The sequence below is a fragment of the Lutra lutra genome, chromosome 8, assembly GCF_902655055.1.
Source record: "Lutra lutra chromosome 8, mLutLut1.2, whole genome shotgun sequence".
NCBI lineage: Eukaryota > Metazoa > Chordata > Mammalia > Carnivora > Mustelidae > Lutra > Lutra lutra.
This window is the reverse complement of record NC_062285.1, coordinates 14849794-14868336: the sequence shown is the minus strand read 5'-3', so window position 1 is coordinate 14868336 and position 18543 is coordinate 14849794. Positions and strand designations below refer to the sequence as shown.

General features: G+C 37.3%; 1 protein-coding gene across 1 annotated transcript in view; it reads left to right on the top strand.

Annotated features, from left to right (window-relative positions):
* GPR158 (G protein-coupled receptor 158) overlaps positions 1-18543 on the top strand; it is a 424695-nt gene that overhangs the window by 379068 nt on the left and 27084 nt on the right. Inside the window, exon 7 of the mRNA XM_047741925.1 lies at positions 7011-7249. Coding sequence (XP_047597881.1) covers positions 7011-7249 — 239 coding nt within the window. The remainder of the gene's footprint in view (positions 1-7010; positions 7250-18543) is intronic.

Genomic DNA, 18543 nt, shown 5'->3' with positions numbered 1-18543 from the left:
TACTGGCTTTTCTGAACTAATTCTGTAATATCTTTGTTTTATATAGCCACTGAAGTCTCTGTTCTGTTCTGTTGACTTAGTGATGAGCTAGTGGTTTAACAGAGATTTCCTTAAAGCCTTGAACAAATAAAACTTTTTAAAATTTAGTTTTTGTACATGGACTTTGTGTGTATATGTGTATGTTGGGACATGTCATCAACACTCAGTCAGGTACTTTACAACTTTGCCTTAGACTTTACTTCCTGCTTATGCAGAGTCTCAGGTCAGCAAAGTATGAAAGTTTAAGGCCTTATTAAGTCTTTTCTGAGTATTTTCCAGCTTTCCAGATACCTGGGAATATATGGAAGTTTTTCAAAACCCTTTTTGCTCAGATCTCATTCCCCAGCCTTTCTTCCTTTTTGTTTAGTCTGTTTTCTGTCCTAACCATTATCTCTTGTTCCAAGTGACATCAACCAATCCATTTACCTTTAACTGTTTTAGTCAGATGACCCCCAAGTAGGAATCCCAGCCTTAAGAATGTTCCCAGTTGAGTGAAATAAAGCACACCCTTCAAAACACAAGTCAAAACCACAATGACATATCACCTCAACACCTGTCAGAATGGATAAAATCATAAATATAAGAAACAACAAATGTTGGCGTGGATGTGGAGAAAAAAGAACCATCTTGCACTATTGGTGGGAATGCAGACTGGTACAGTCACTGTGGAAAACAGTATGGAGGTTCCTCAGAAAGTTAAAAAATAGAACTACCCTATGATCTAGTAATCACACTATTGGGTACTTACTCAAAAAAATACAAAAACAGTAATTCAGAGGGATACATGCACCCCTGTATTACAGCATTTTTTACAATAGCCAAATTATGGAAGCAACCCAAGTGTCCATCAATAGATGAATGGATATAGAAGATGTTAAAATATATATATGTGTGTGTGTGTGTGTGTATATGCACACACACACACACACACACACACACCACACAATGGAATATTATTCAGCCATAAAAAGAATAAAATCTTACTATTTACAATAACATGGATGGAGCTAGAGACTATAATGCTAAGCAAAATAAGTCAATCAGATACACAAATACCATATGATTTCATGCATATGTGAAATTTAAGAAACAAAATAAATGAGCAAAGGAAAAAAAGAGAGAAAGAGATAAGCCACAAAAAATAGACTCTTAACTCTAGAAAACAAATTGATGGTTACCAGAGGGGAGGTTGGTGGGAAAATGGGTAAAATAGATGTTGGGATTAAAGAGTATACGTGTCATGATGAGAACTGATTAATGTATAGACTTATTGAATCACTGTATTTTACACTTGAAAGTAATACAACACTCCATATTAACTATACTGGAATTAAAAAATAATAATAATAAAGGCAGGCCCTTTGAACTAGTCTTTCAGGGAGCCTCCAGAAAAGTCAAAATGAGCAACCACAATTTTTTAAGAATAAGATCCATTGTGTTTGCCTAGTACTACTTACTTGTCCTGAAAATGCATGATGTTGTCTTTGAGTTCACCACTGACCTGGGGAATGGGAAATAGGACACTGGATAGAACAATATGTTAAAATGTCACAAAACTCTTTTACTCAGATTCAGCTGTTTTCCTCTTGTTAAACATCCTTCTGGTTTCTGTAAGCTTTTGATTCTTTTCCAGGGTTCCAAAAAAGAGTTGATTCTAATAGCTTTTGCCACTTTATTCATTGCTTTTATGGATGGATAGACTTATGGGGTCCTTTATTCTACTACTTTTGCTGATACCATTACCCAAAACCATTATATTTTAATTGCCTATTCATTTATGTTTACTACATTATAATGAGCCTGAGAGCAGGTAGATGTTGCATTTGCATTCCTAATAAGTTTACAGATGATGTTGATGATAATGGTTTAGGAACCACTGACCTAGAGCAAGCAACATCTAAACTGAGCCATGAAAGAATAGATAGGAATTAGGTAAATTAGGTGTTGGTATTATGGAAGGGAGGAGCAGTGAGGAGAGCTGAGGGCAAGGTTCAGACGGAGGACACCAGCAGATAGTTCACAGGGACCTGCAGGTTTGTAGGAAAAGGAGAGTGATGAGAGATGAGGCTGCAAAGGCAAGAGAGAACCAATATTCAAAGACATTTAAAGGCCTTTTACCATATGAAGGAGCCAGGATTTGGGTGGAGAGCCACTGAAGGACTATAATCAGGGAGCAACATGATCAGAAGTGATCACTGTGGCTTCAGTGTAAGGTGTGGATTGAAGGTGGACAAGACCAGTAAGTAGACTAATTATGAAGCTACTGTAGGAGTAGGTTGATGACCAAGAACTATATAGGGACAGTGAAGATAAAGAAAAAGAAAGATTTGAAAGATATTTAAGAGGTAGAAATTAGGGCGCCTGGGTGGCTCAGTGGGTTGAGCCGCTGCCTTCGGCTCAGGTCATGATCTCAGGGTCCTGGGATCGAGTCCCGCATCGGGCTCTCTGCTCAGCAGGGTGCCTGCTTCCCTTCCTCTCTCTCTGCCTGCCTCTCTGCCTACTTGTGATCTCTGTCTGTCAAATAAATAAATAAAATCTTAAAAAAAAAGAGGTAGAAATTAAATTTCTGAACACTCATTACATGTCTGGAATGTAGGTGAGGGAGAAAAATTATATTCCTAGGTTTCTGCTTTGATCAATTAAATGGTAATAGTCACTGAGACAGGTAACATAGGAGAAAAGAAGGCTAGAGGAGCAAGGAGTAGGGAGAGGGATAATTTAATTTGGGGACCTATTGATGTCTAGTAGGTCACTGAGTAGAGAGATTTTGAGTTCAGGAGAGAGATCTAAACTAAGACCCAGATCTGGGACTTTCCAGTCCATAGATAACTGAAACAGGGGAGTAGATAGAATTCCCTGGGTACAATATGTAGAGCAAGAAATAGATCTAGATGGCTACATTTTGGATATCCGTGAGAAATGCTACCACTTAAGGGGACACCTGGGGAAGAAGAATGTGCATTAGAGACTACAAAGTTGCTGACAGAGGAAGAGGAAGAAAATCAAGAGGACATGACAGAATGGAAGCCAGGTGCTTTAGCCATGCTGAAAGGTGGAGAGAGATCAATTAACATAAGGAGTAACAATATCAATTATGTACTTGAAGACAGTAATTGATAACCCAAGTACAAGTCCTGACAGGGGAGTTTCATGCGTTTAAGCCAGAAATGTATGGGAAGTGAAAAAGTAGAGGCATGTAATATAGTGACAGCCAATTCATGGGTTGTCCTTTTCATTGTTTCAACACAATTTCTATGAATTTTTCTACTACTAATAATGAAAACTTAGTATAGTCTTTAAATATGCCTTTTCATATTAAATTCTGGAAATTTCTTGCAATCTTCTTGTATATGTTACTGCTTTCCTTCAGAAATAGTGAGACCTTCTGAACAGATGGGTAGCCTGAAGAATTATCTATGAAAAAAAATAGTAGAAAAAGTAATCTAAGAAATTCAATGATTGTATTTTTTTCCTACGGCTGTATTTCATACAAATGCACATCTAAAGATTTCCTTTTTCGAAGTTGGTTTTTCAGGAATGAACCCATATAAACTAACAAGAGCTTCTTTTTTAAAGATATGGCAGAATTTTCATTTTATTTTAAGGCAACGCTAGAAAAATGCATCTTATTCCGTAATACCAAAACTAATATCCTAAAATGCTTACATTGAGGTGCAGACTTGTGTTAGTGTATTTCCCAGGATTCAAAAACCAGTTAAAATCAATAACGGAAGACTCACGAGGGATTTTGCTTTGTTTTTTTCCTACCTGGAAATGAGATAGTGGGATCTGTGACAATCTTGAATTTTCAGAATATATAATAAATATCCAGAGGGTCATCTGGAAAACATGAAAATTTCTAATAATTTAGAATTGGGATTTATTGACTGAAAGATTACCAACCTGGGATCGTACAGATTTCCTTTGCAAAATGCGACTAATATTTCCTGCTCTGTACTTTGTTATGTGATTTCCTTCAGCTAGAATATCTCCTTATATCTTCTTCACTTTCCCCTATTTCTGTTGGTATCCATCAAAGTCCAGATCAAATACCACCGATTCTATTAGCTTACTATACTTATTAAGTACATACAACATAGAATATATGCTGTTTTATATGGCAGTTATTTGCATACTTATTTCTAGTTAAACTGTAAGCTTCTGGAACTATATCTTATTCCCCCATGTTGCCTAACATGGTACCCAGCATAGGGTTGTCACTATATAAATATTGATTTGTTATGCTTACATTTAAGTTATTCAAATTATATCTAGAATTAGAAGAATTCTCTTTTTTCTGCCCAGCCAAAATATAGAAAGCCATAAAAATGGGCCACGTTTCCTCTTTTGAGTTCCTAGTCATTCAAAATTTAGAATTCATCCAGGTATAACCAGAAACAATGATGTGTACATAGTGGCTGCAAGTTTCTCCTACAGACTATAAGATTGGCACAAGCAAAAACATTAATTTGTTTTAAAGTTTCTCTTATTTCTAAGGGTTCTCTGAAATTTTTGATTTGCTAATTACAATAGAAGTCTTCTTCTAAGATTAGTCATTGGCCAATAAATTGATACACTTGTTTTTTTTTTTAAAGATCTTATTTATTTATTTGTCAGAGAGAGAGAGGGAGAGAGAGTGAGCACAGGCAGACAGAGTGGCAGGCAGAGGCAGAGGGAGAAGCAGGTTCCCTGACGAGCAAGGAGCCCGATGTGGGACTCGATCCCAGGACGCTGGGATCATGACCTGAGCCGAAGGCAGCTGCTTAACCAACTGAGCCACCCAGGCGTCCCGATACACTTGTTTAAAGCAGAAAAGCATTAAAGAAGTGTGTAAGAGACTATAATTTAAAATGCACAAATAATTATTTAGCAATATTTTTTAAAGTTTTTTTTATTATTTTAGAGAGAGGGAGAGAGAGAACAAGCACGTGCACATGAGTGGGGGTAGGAGCAGAAGGAGGAGAGAAATCCTCAAGCAGACTTTGTGATGATCAGGGAAACCCACATGGGGCTCGATCCCAGGACCCTGAGATCATGACATGAGTCAAAATCAGGAATCAATGCTTAAGCGACTGAGCTGCCCAGGTGCTCCTCATTTACCAATACTTTTGAGAAGCCCCTTCTTTGATTATGGGTCTGGTATTTGGAGTGCATTGTTCTCTTTCTAACATAAATCACTGTAATGCATTATCTACTGTTCACAATGTTAATCTTTAAATAAGAGTGTAAATCTAAAGATTTTTGAAGTAATCTGGGTATAGATTCTTTCTAGATTTTTGTTTATTGACCACCCCCCTATATTAAAGTTTCCTCACTTTCCCCTAAGTTAACAGCTTATTTAATGATTCACCTATATGCAGTCTTTCCAAAGCATTCAAGATAGATTTTATACAAATAAGTCTCATTTTGTTTCACAGTCATATGTAATTATTTCATTTATAATTTAGTTAAATTATACAAGGTGATAACAGTAGGCACAATTTGGGGACAAAGACAACTGATTCTTAACAAGTAGCAGTTCAGCTGGTTGGAGCAGAAGTGTTAGAGGCATACTAGACAGAGATAGCAAGTTAACTGCCAGTGCCAACATTTAACATGACATGGACAGAACTCAATATGTTTTACGTAGAATGGAGAATAACCATTAATCTGGTGAACTACTTAAATGGAGAGTAAAGAGATCTACTATACTCTTATTTTATACTAATATCTTTCTGACATTGTTCCACAGGAAGTATTCTAAATAAAATACTTAAATATCTTCATCCTCTGTGTTAGCTAAAGGACCATGGAGTTAAAAGTATAGGGGAAGGAAGAATAAATAAAAATCTGCTAAAAAAAAAAAAAAAAAAAACTTTCCTTGCTTGATGTGTTGTGTTGATTCGGGAAGGGTTACCAAAGATCTATAGAAAGAGAAAAAATCATATAATACATCTAGGCTATTTCAAGTGTGTAGGTTTCATTTCTGGATTTGTAATCATTTCTATGAGGAATTCATAGGAGTACTTCATACAAATTTTTTGAAAGAATGAGATGGATGAGGGAATAGAAAGTTTGGGAAAATAAATTTAATTTTGTCTTTTGGAAATGGATTATGGATAATATCAGGAACCACTCAATTTTGTGACATAAAATAATCAGAATGAGAGTGGGGAGTTAAATCAGCTAAGAATACTCTGGAGATAAAGTTATAGAAAAGGGCAAAAGGAAGGACCTTTGTAGTAAGGTTGGATTTTGTCTCCACACAGTAAGAAAGATGGCACAGTTCTTAGATAATCACTTAATCCAGTAGTTCTCAACCCTGCCTATTCATTTGAATTACATACACAGAAAAAAATTTATTTTAATTGATTTCTTATAGGTCATCCCAAACCTCTTCCTTAGTATGGTGATCTTAATTCAGTTACTCCAGTGTTTAAATACCTCTTCCATAGTTTTCATATTTATTTCATTATGATTTTTGGTAATGTGTTAAATTAATTACAAAGGGAGGTCATTCAAAATAATTTTCAGAAAATACCTTTCATATCATCCTACTGTAAAAAAGTAACTGGTTCAAGGAAGTTTTTGACTTAGTATAATATTGTGAAATCCGACTACTCATTTTCAGGACTGTTTTTGATTCCTCAGAAACCCTGTTCGAACCAGCTTGTCTATAGATCTTGTCTGTGGATCTTAAGATCTTGAGCATGTTCCTTAAAATATTAAGACACACTCAAAAGAATTCCATCCTATACAAATCTGTTGACTCCCTGGCATCTAATGTAGGATACTTGTTTTGCTATTGGAAGATAAAAACTGGAATGAAATGAAGTGACAATATAAGCAATACTGTTTGTGGGTTTTTCTCATGTTAAAACTCTGCATTAAGTAGGTTTTGGTGGGTTTAAATCTCACCCAGGTGAAATAAAGTATTATGGAGTTTTCTGAGGGTTAAGTTTGCTTCACATGTTGATATTTTGCTTTTCCAGGGTTTTGAAGGTGTTTCTTTCGAGAACAGCCCAGCGGATTCCATATATGACCGGTGGACGGGTCATGAGGATGCTGGCAGTAATGCTCCTGGTAGTATTCTGGTTTCTTGTTGGCTGGACTTCGTCTGTTTGCCAGAATTTGGAGAGGCAAATTTCACTTATTGGCCAAGGGCAAACATCTGATCACCTCATCTTCAACATGTGCCTCACCGAGCGCTGGGATTACATGACAGCAGTCGGTATGTGGTCACTTGGTGTGTGCGGTTGGCTTGTCCTTTTTCCAGTGACATTAAAACAGACTTCCTTAGAAGCCTTACCATATCCTTTACGAAACCGAAAGGGATTTTACCTAATGTGGTTTGGGTGAAACAATATTATGAAAAGGACAATAATAAGTATGGAATGCAGACTTTTTCTGAGTTTCCATTCTTTTTCAAAGGCATATAGATTTGTAGCTTTGTTGAGAAAATGTAATCAAGTAAATCAGAAAGGAGAAATGCAGCAAATAATAGCAACTTCTTCATATACAGAGACTTTCTGTTTTCCATCTTATCAATGTATTCTGATTTGATTAGCAATAGCTATTCTGATTTAGTTCTTTAGGTGGGAGCAAAAGGGAAACCTACCGGTATTTTTTATATAGTTTTGGTCCTTTGACATTTCAGGTTTGGGATCTAGGGCACTCTTTGGGTAAAGATTTTTCCCTGCAGACTTCTTAATTGATCTATCGTTCTTCTAAAGATAGTTTATTAGGAATTCTCTGGAGGTCCAGTATTACACAAAAATGAAGCCACGCTCGCTGGGGTTAGTAAGAGTTCTGTGACTGAGAAGCTGGAGAACTTGGAGAATCACATGATGTCTTAGGCCAGAAGCACAGGTTTTTCTGGTACCTTGGTTTTTGGAAAATGAGGAAGAGAAATCAGTAGGAATAATTCTGTTGTTAACATTCGGCTATTTTAAGCCAGGCCTCTAAAGATAGGAAAAATAATGAAAGCAAATTTTTGTTATTTGGTTGTCATTCTCCTCAATACACCACAGAACGAATCTTATTTTTTGTTTGGCAGATGTCAAAAATAAACACATGGGTCTAATTCCTATTTTCTGTCTCCCCCATATTTGGCAATTGTTGGTTGAATATTCACATTTAGTATTTTGCTAGAAGTTAATAAAAGGTGTATTTAATTTATAACTTAAATGTAATAATATTTTTCTGGACAAGATATTTTAGGAATTTTATTGGCCTGATATCTATAATAATAAAGCAATGTGGGTATGTAAAAGGAATGATTATAATGATTCTATGAAAAGCCAACCATCATTATTTTGATCAATATCAAAGAAGATATCAGAAATTATCAGTAGATATATATCAGTAGATATCGATATCAGAAGATAAAACATAGAACTAGTCTGATTCTGACTTTAGTGTCGATATGAAAATTAACTAAATTGTATAGATATGAAATTACTACTCAGTAGAACCCTCTAACTTTATTTTACATTGTTTAATCCAAATTAAGCAAACTAGGAAAAACCATTTTCTCATATTACTGTGAAGAAAAGCCCACTATATTTCATTTGTTTTACAATACTCAAAAATATACAATGACGCATCATTGGGTAGGAAATAAACAAGCAGAAAGTATGGCCTATTTATCTAGCATTTTTAAAAAATTTTGTACACCTTCGTATTGAGATTGTATTTAAGACCTTTTAAAATTTCTTTTACACTTTGGAGGAAATCACATTTGTGATTTTTGATCTCTATTTAGAAATAAATAGGAATATATAGCTGGCAGTAACCTTCAATTTATTTTATATAAACTTTTTTTATATATAAGTAAAAGTTTCATACAATAAACAAGACCCACTGAGTATTTATCATTTCTCTAGTACGTGTTGAACACTTTGCAGGAGATATAAAATGTATAAAATTTTTATCCCTCTCATCAAGTAGCTTACTGTTGGTTTATATAAATAATGAATTATTAAAATTATTAAAAAAACAAAATTATGTGGTAAAAATTTTGGGTATAATAGCAGTTCAATAAGGGAAGACAACAGTTTGGACCAGAACCTAGGAATCTTTAAAGAGAAGTTCTTTGAGCCATGGATAACACTTAGGTTATTGTAAAGTGGTACAGAAAATGTTCTCTTTGATAGGAATAGTGCTGGAAGTGGATTGAATTTATATGAAATGTGAAGGAAATGCCCAACTAAAAAAAGAAGATTATGTTGGACTACATTGTGATTAATTCTGGATATTAGGTTTATTGAGTCTTGAAAAGCTGTTAGAGGAATTTGGAGAACTAGGAATGTGATGTGATGTAAGGTCAGTCTAGGAAGGTCAATCTAGATTGCCTTTAGAAGATATATATATACACATATATGTGTACATACATGTACACACACATATAGTATCTGTGTGGTATATATGTTATAGGTATATACACGTTTGTGTGTATGTATATTTGTATGTATGTGTTACACACACACACACACCCCAAATTCATGGGTTTGGAAAGAAGAATCATTAGAATGGAGAAAGGGCAATGATTCTCAAACGTGTGGTCTCAGAACCAACGCAGTAGCAACACCTGGGAACCTGTGAGAAATGCACATTCTGGGGCCCATCTCAGACTTACCTAGTCAGACACCAGGATAGTGGGGCCCAGGAGTCTGTGTTTAACACGCTCTGTAGGTGACTCTGATGCTATTCTAAAGTGTAGAACTACTGACTCAGAGGAAGTAATCAGATGAGTTTACATCACCTATCTCAGCTGTGCTCTGGGCACTCCATAATACTGTTTCCCTGATCAGTCACTAGAAGATTCTTCAAGTGGTGTAGTGTATCCCCTCTTCACACCTCCAAACTATCCATGTTCCTCTTTTCACTTAAAAAAGTAAGGTAGCAATCAGACATCAGTTGTCTTCTAGTTCTTGTCTACATATCTATAAATCTTCCCATATTCCTACCCATTCTTATCCACCCCCCCCCCAATTACCTACATACTCATTACCTGTGCCACACTCACCCAACATTAAACTCCTTATCTCCAGGCCTTTCTCACTTTATATGACTTTCCTATCATCTGAAATGCCCCTACCTCCCAGATCTCTCATTAAAAAATTCCATTCTGACCACAACTTTCTCTCTTAGATTATTTAACTACTCTGTCTGCAATAGCATTTAGTTTCATCAGCTATTTTTATCGTGCTTTACTGCCCTTAAATTCTGCTTTCCTCCAGAGACACAGCTTACCAGGTAGCAAATTTTTCCACTAGCAAGGATGAAACTATGAAAAAAGTAGGCATTTTTTAATACAGGTACTTCTGGATCATACCAGAGTAAGGGGTACACAGAGAGCAAGGAGGACTAAGCCCACTTTCCTGAGGAGTCTGGGGTGGGTAGTACAAGAGAGACTAGCTTGAGGTCCGTAGCTTGAGATGACTACCGGGAATGCAGTTCCTTGGACAATAAGCCGGTCTCAGTTAATGTAAGAAGAGAGGGAGAAGCAAAGAGGAGAGATGGATTATTATGATGGGAAGATCTAGGTCAAGGCTTTAGGAGTGAGATAAAAGTAGCAAAACTTGAAAGGCAGGCATTAGTTAAACTAATACTCCTGGGGATGTTCAAGAACATTCGGGTCTCAGGAAATAAAAGACTAGTGATAACATGCAGAGACCAAGAGGTGAGAGGAAGTTAGATGGTGGTGGTGGTGGTGGTTTTGTCATCTCCAGGCACTGTTTCCATCCTATAAACTCCCGGAACACCTTCATTTCAATAATACCCTTTTCCTGCAGTGACACATTTCTCTAAAGAAAAGTCGAGACATATGATTTAACAACAGGAACAAATATTTGAAATTAGGACTGTCTTAAAAAATCAGAGCCATGTGGTTGCTGTGATTTTTTTTTCACACTACCCTACAGCAGTTCCATTTATTTATCTTCCACGAATCTTTCATTTTTATTTCTAGTACATGTAACACTAGATATTCTGTATTTAACCTCTCTTAATTTAATGTTTTCTAATGTGCAGCAGATGCTTCTTTTCAGTTCTCTTTACATATTTCTATAAGTAGCATGTTTGCCCTTAGATTTTTTTTTATACTCAGACTGTTATTTAAGAAGAAATTCTTGTATCTTCAGTCAGCCAAGAAGAAACCTGCCCCAAAAGCTAAATATTCCATTTCCTAAATGGAAATGTTTCAACATAGGGGACAGGCTGCGGAGAAGCAACGGATAGGTTTTATCTTGAGGTTGTGGACAATCTTTGTTTGGAAGCTCTGTATACTTACTTTAGTGTCAGGAGTCAATTCAGAAAAAAAGAGAAAGTGATCGTTCATATATTTATAAACATGCATTCTGGATTAGATTTACCTGTCAAAAAGTATCTATTTTTGGGGGCGCCTGGGTGGCTCAGTTGGTTAGGCAACTGCCTTCAGCTCAGGTCATGATTCTGGAGTCCCGGGATCGAGTCCCACATCGGGCTCCTTGCTCAGCAGGGAGTCTGCTTCTCCCACTGACCTCTCTCCTCTCATCCTCTCTCTCATGCTCTCTCTCATGCTCTCTCTCTCTCTCAAATAATTAAATTAAAAAATCTTTTAAAAAAAAGTATCTATTTTTTAAAAAAATAAAAATTGAAGAACCATTTGAAAGAGTGCACTTCCAGTCTTCCCACCGAAGTTGAACCCTGTTTAGAAACATGGGTCAGAAATGTAAAGGATGGGTCTCTTCTGTTTTGCTTACTGCACGGGGCACCTCCAAAGCTGCTCAGACAGGTGATTTGCCTACCCCAACTGTTTCAGACAGGAAATAGGTATAGAAACCGCTTGGAAAAACCTCCAAAACTCTATGAGACTCAGTTTCTTCTTCGAAGAAATGTGTGAAAACATAGAAAGGGGAAAAAGTTGACATTCACGATCCTATTGTTACTTATATATATTTATAATTTTCAATTATCAGGTTCGTCCTACATAAAAGTTTGTGAGGTCAGCTTTAATGGAAAACAGATAAAGGTGTAAACGTTGAGACTATAAAAGACAGGTGAACATGGGGCAGTGTTTTACTGGCCCAGTAGTCTGGGAGTTTTTTACTGATTTTTTTAATCTGGTGGAAAATGAACTTCAAAATGTGAATGTTCCAGAATATTTCTAGACTAAAGTTCCTGTAAAGCCTTAAGCTGCCATACATCTTTGAAAATCATCTATAACTATAATATTATAGTATTATAATACTGTAGTACTTATACTATTCATCATCATGTGGTTCAACACTTTTAAATTTTTCTGAGTATTTTTAAGTATACTATCTACCATTCCTAGTCTTATATCTGCTTATCCCTTGTTTCTCTCCTAACCTAGTAGCCCTAACACTCCTCAGTGACATTACCTAGATTGTTCTCACTATGTCCCCGAGAACTAGTAAAGTATCTGTCAGCTCTTGATAAACATTTGCTGAAAGAATAAAGGATGAGCTCAGCTCCCTCTATCTTATAATACTTTCTATGGTCAGAATTAGACCAGTGTGAGGAAACATGTTAAAGTTAGAATTCCAGGAGTTACACAATTGTCCCCACATTCATTTTAATGGTGAAGTATATGTTCAGATTTTGGAAAGTATTTTTGAGAAAGTTAAAGAAACTAAATTGGCAGGCACCTGGGTGGCTCAGTTGGTTAAGCCCACTGCTTTCTGCCCAGGTCATGATCCCGGGGTCCTGAGTTCAAGTCCCACATCAGGTTCCCCCTGCTCTGTGTGGAGCATGCTTCTCCTTCTCCCTGTGCCTGCCACTCCCCCTGCTTGTGCACGCGCTCGCTCTCTCTCTCTCTCTCTCTCTCTCTGTCAAATAAATAAAATCTTAAAAAAAAAGAAAAGAAAAGAAACTAAATTGGCAGTCCCTAGCACTTTTATGAAATTCTACCTTTGACTTGTCCAACAGTCAAAAGTAAGAGATTGGTATCAGTTTGGCATAATAAATCAGAATTACAATTTTCCAAAATATCACATAATGCATTTGAACGAAACTGACGTGCTATTGAGAAAAATTTTTATTATTTCACCATCCTTTAAGAGCTATGTAAAGAATAAGGGAGTTGGAACTGAGAAACACTCTTCTAAATTAATGGAGAAAGCAAATAAATATCTAAAAATGCTGGTAGCAGGATTCTCGGATTTTTTTTCTGAATCTACTTACTCTATTTAATAAGTTGGTAGTTAGTTGTGCATGTTCAGGATTTTGCACAATAGCAATAAAATTTTTCATGGCTAAAAAGTTAAAACTCTGTTGCCCTGGGAGTTTCCTAATGTGTTGGTAAAAACTTGACAAATGAGTAAAATTAACTTCTCATTCCTGAATTCCCTTCATGATGTCACCCCAGCATAAGGAAGACCACCTGAATTTAGCCCTCACAGGCAAGGTCCTCCAATATGGGGCTTCCATGTTTGGAATACATAAACTTAATAGAGTGATACCATGGAGTTCATTCTTTTGTTGGTTAGCAGGCAGTTTCTGACTACACAATCAGAACATAGACTTGATGACAGTGAAACAGTACCAGAGACCAAGAGAAGTTAGAATAAGTGAGCAGGTTCATACCTTACCTACAAGAAACAACAAGGCCAAAGGGTGACTAATAGATGGTAATGTCAAGGACATGGGGGAACTTCCACTCCACAGCTAAATCCCTGCTCAGACTTTAGTTCAGATCTAGGCAAGTGCAGAAATGTTTCCTTGGTTACTTTTAGAAGTTAGGTGATGATGATCTAACATGCTTTAAAAGGAACATAATTGAGAATAAAGCTATTTTGCTTCCTTCCTTAACCAAGCACAAGAATATATACAAAAAGTTATATCCAAGTTTCTGTTTACCTTCTCTTATTCTCTGTATCTTTCTGTATCACTGTTATGGCCTAGTTATTCCCTGACAAGGACTCTTTTATAAATTAAGACTCTTTTATAAATTGCCCATGTCATCATAGTTGTGAAAAGTCCGGTGCATGAAGTATCTTGTGGTTTGGGAAACTTCTTAGAGCTTGACATTTCTTGTTATATATTTTATTCACTGACTTTGAAAGAAAGACATAGAGAAGAGTCTAGCAATAATCAGACAGGTGTGACCGGCTTGAGTTCACATTCCATTTCGGAATTTTTAAATATTTAGTTGTTTCAGGTAATCCCAATATTGATTAATCCACTCTTTAAAATTCTAATTCATTTAGATGAATTTCACATGGAATGAGTTCACTGCAGAAACCGTAATCATCGCTTTCCTTCTCATTCACATGCTCTTCTTTGTTCTCTTCCTTCCTGGTATAGTATCTTAAACATACATGACCATATGTTCGTTAATTTAATTAGTCATATGCTGCTGTTTAGAAGGAAGCAAGAAGACTACAGTAACTGTCCTACTGAGTTATGTAGGAAAATTCTAAAATAGCAATTTTTTCTAAGGATTTAAATATTTAACTACCCTAGAAGATTAGGCTGTCTTATGACAGGTGAAATGGGATATAAGCACCGTTTAATGAGTGTGAGGGAAAATAGATTAGACTTCCTCTTCATCTGACTTAGATTAATGCTCATGATGTAGCTTCATTTACATACATCTTCTTTTATCCTGTTGTACTGTATGTCTTAATCCATACTCCATCACTTGTTACCACTTCAAAAAAGTGCTTTTAATTTCAGTCAAAGGATAAAAGCCTGACCACATAGACAGTTTATTTGCCTTGACTTGGGCTACATTGCTAGAAACTTGCACATACTTGTGGGAGGTCCTGCTTGAGTGTTTTTAGAAAGAGTAAAGTGGGAGTTATTTTCATATTTATTTATATACCACCTCTTTTGAAAAATATTTTGCATCTTTGAGGAGTATTTATTTATATGATGCTACAGGGCTGAAAGGACAAATTTTCCTATATCTTAATTTTATCCTTACAATGCCACTTTTCTTTTTGGAAGTTAAATTTTGTGATAGGGCTGGGCATTATTTTGGGACAGCTCCTGAAGGACATGGAACAAGAGTAACTAAGATATCTGTGGCCATTACAGTTTCTTCTATGAGTTTCAGCTCCCTGGTGGAACTCTGGGATTTTAAAGGTTGGGGGGAGCGGCAACATTAAGGAGGGAAAAAAAGGGGATGTGGGTTAGGTTATAGAGAAGCAGCAGTCCCCTAAAGTGAGCTAATTATCTACCAGAACACTCTGAACACCCATGAAACCAGTGTATAATGTAGGATTATACACTTCCGGATCCCTATGGGGGCAGATGAAGCCAGTAGAGAGGTAAAAAGCATACTGGGAATGATAGGACTGATATCGGAGGATAAACAGAAGGGGGAGGGAACCACGGGAAGCAACCCTTTGGAAAGCAATACTCCAATACAAAATCGCCCTGTGATTGGGGACCAGTATTGACTTGGAGTCTAGTTAAAAGTACTCAAAAAGAGCAAAAATCTTAAAGGGCAGCTGGTGGAATCGGGCAGTCACAGGCACGGACCTAAGCCCACGACCCGGGTCAGCCACCACCGGCGACCACCCATGCCAGAGAGAGTGCGGTCCTGGTCCTGGAGCCCCCAAGGTTGCTCGGCTTCAGGGAGTCAAGTGCTCTTTAGAACCACAGCCCTTTTGCACTCTGTGCTCACCTCACGACCGGGGTCTGAACCGCACTCCCCACCTGCACCGAGAGTGCTCTGTGTGGCCGCTAGTCAGTGGTCTCTAGGACCCGCTTTGAGTCTGAACACTCCCAGGACTTGAAAGAACTACCCCAGACAGCAGTCCCCCCAAAGACAGCCACCAGAAGCAGGCTCCCTGGACCAGTATCACTCGTGGTTTTCGCAGTGGGGTGCAGGGACAAGCAGGCACTTCAGGCAACCCCTGAGACGGTGGCTAGGGGTGCGCGCCACCTGTGGGAGGTTGCACAGGGAAAGTCTGTGTGTTCTGGGCCACCCAGAGGGGAGCCGACTGAGGCTTCTCACTGAGGGTGAAGCTTAGGTGCAGTTTGCTTTCCACCAAACCTCTAAAAAGCAGCAAAAAGCCTCCAAAGGAAAAAGCTTCCAGAGAACAAAAGCCTGAAAAACCGGTTTCCACAGAGCCCAGCCCCTTGATGGGGAGCTGGAGCACTCAACCCAAGCAAGACTGCCTGAAAAACTGCGGCAGGCCCCTCCCCCAGAAAGCCAGCCAAAAGAAGGAGAGAACAACCACCACAGAGTCCCCATAAAATTGTAGAAACCCAATATCATGGGAAAACAATATATTAAGCTCACGGTATTGCCCTAAAACCTCTATATTTCATAGATACAACTTTTGTTTTTAATTCATTCTATTCTCGTTCTTTTTAATTTTTTAACCTACTTCCCATTATAGCTAGAGTGTAATACAGCATATTCCATAATAACCTTTTAACTTGAAATTTTTTTCATAAATATACCTATATTTTTCTTTTTCTTTTCTATTTTATTATTTTTTTAATATACATGATATAACCTCCAAGGTAATCCTCTTTCCCTAATCAATATTACCCCTATATATAAACAAGTTTTAATCTCCCTTTATCTCTAGAAAGTTGACTCCTTTAACAAAGATACCAAGATATACCCAGGAAGAATCAAAATAACCTTCCTCGCCCACATCAAGGATTTATAACCACCCTCCCATCTTTTTCTTCTGTCAGTGTTTCTATGTATTTGTTTTTGTTCTGGTATTATATAAATCTCATCCTTGGGGTTCATTTTGGCTGGTTTTTTTTTTTTTCTTGTCATTTGCTTTTCTAGGTCTTTTTCTTTGTCCGTTTTGTTTGTATACCTTATAAATCTTGCCTTTGGAACCTATTCTGGTTGGGTCTTCTCTTTTTTTCCTGTCTCTCTCTTTCTCTCTCTCTTTTTTCTTTTTTTTTTCTTTTTGGTGGTGACTTCCAATTGCTCTGAAATTTTCCAGGGTGCACCTTGCCTCGATCATGGTTGATATTTTCAGCTATACATCCCCTCAGCCACCTCTCACCAAAATGACTAGGACTAGGAACACCCAACAGAGGAAAAATTCAGAGACTCTGCCCTCTCCATCAGAGCTATTGGATATGGACATAACCAGTATGTCAGAAAGGGAATTCAGGGTAACAACTATCCAGGCAATGGCTAGGTTGGAGAAAATCATTAATGACAACATGGAATCAATTAGGGCAGAAGGGAAAGCCGCCGGGAAGAAGTTAAAAATGCTATTAATGAGATCCAATCTAATCTAAATTCTCTAACAGCCAGGGTAACCAGGCAGAAGATAGAATTAGTGATCTAGAGGACAAAATGATAGAGAAAAATGATCAGGAGGAGGCCTGGAACAGCTTAGAAGCCATGAAAACAGAATTAGGGAAATAAATGACACCATGAAACGTTCCAACATCAGAATCATTGGGATCCCTGAGGGCGAGGAGAAAGAAAGAAGACTAGAAGATAGAGTTGAACGAATTCTCTATGGAAATTTTCCTAATCTTGGGAATGGAACCAGCGTTCATGTACTAGAGGTAGAAAGATCACCCCTCAAGGTGAACGAATCTAGAAAGACCTCAAGTGTTAAACATTTATATGAAATCATTTGAACTTGATGAAGTAGCAAAAGTTCATTTTTGCTTTTGTTTCCTTTGCCTTTGGAGACATATCTTCAAAGAAGTTGCTGTGGCCAATGTCAAAGAGGTTACTGCCTATGTTCTCCTCTAGGATTTTGATAGATTCCTGCCTCACATTGAGGTCTTTTATCCATTTCGAGTTTACCTTTGTGTATGGTGTAAGAGAATGGTCGAGTTTCATTCTTCTACATGTAGCTGTCCAATTTTCCCAACACCAGTTATTGAAGAGACTATCTTTTTTCTACTGTATATTTTTTCCTGCCTTTTTTAGGATTATTTGACCATAGAGTTGAGGGTCCATATCTGGGCTCTCTACTCTGTTCCACTAGTCTGTGTATTTGTTTTTGGCCAATACCATGAGTTCATCATCATTAGCCATCAGGGAGAATCAAACCAAAACCACACTGAGATACCACCTTACACCAGTTAAAATGGCCAAAATCAACAAGACAGTAAACAACAAGTGTTGGAGAGGATGTGGAGAAAGGGGAACCCTCTTACACTGTTGGTGGGAATGCAAGTTGGTGCAGCCACTTTGGAAAACAGTGTGGAGATTCCTTAAGAAATTAAAAATAGAGCTACCCTATGACCCTGCAATTGCCCTACTGGGTATTTACCCCAAAGATACAGATGTAGTGAAAAGAAGGGCCATCTGTACCCCAATGTTCATAGCAGCAATGGCCACAATTGACAAACTGTGGGAAGAGCCAGGATGCCCTTCAAAAGACAAATGGATAAAGAAGATATTGTCCATATATAAATGGAGTATTATGCCTCCATCAAAAAAGGTGAATACCCAACTTTTGTATCAACATAGACAGGACTGGAGGAGATTATGCTGAGTGAAATCAGTCAAGCAGAGAAAGTCAATTATCATATGGTTTCACTTACTTGTGGAGCATAAGAAATAATACA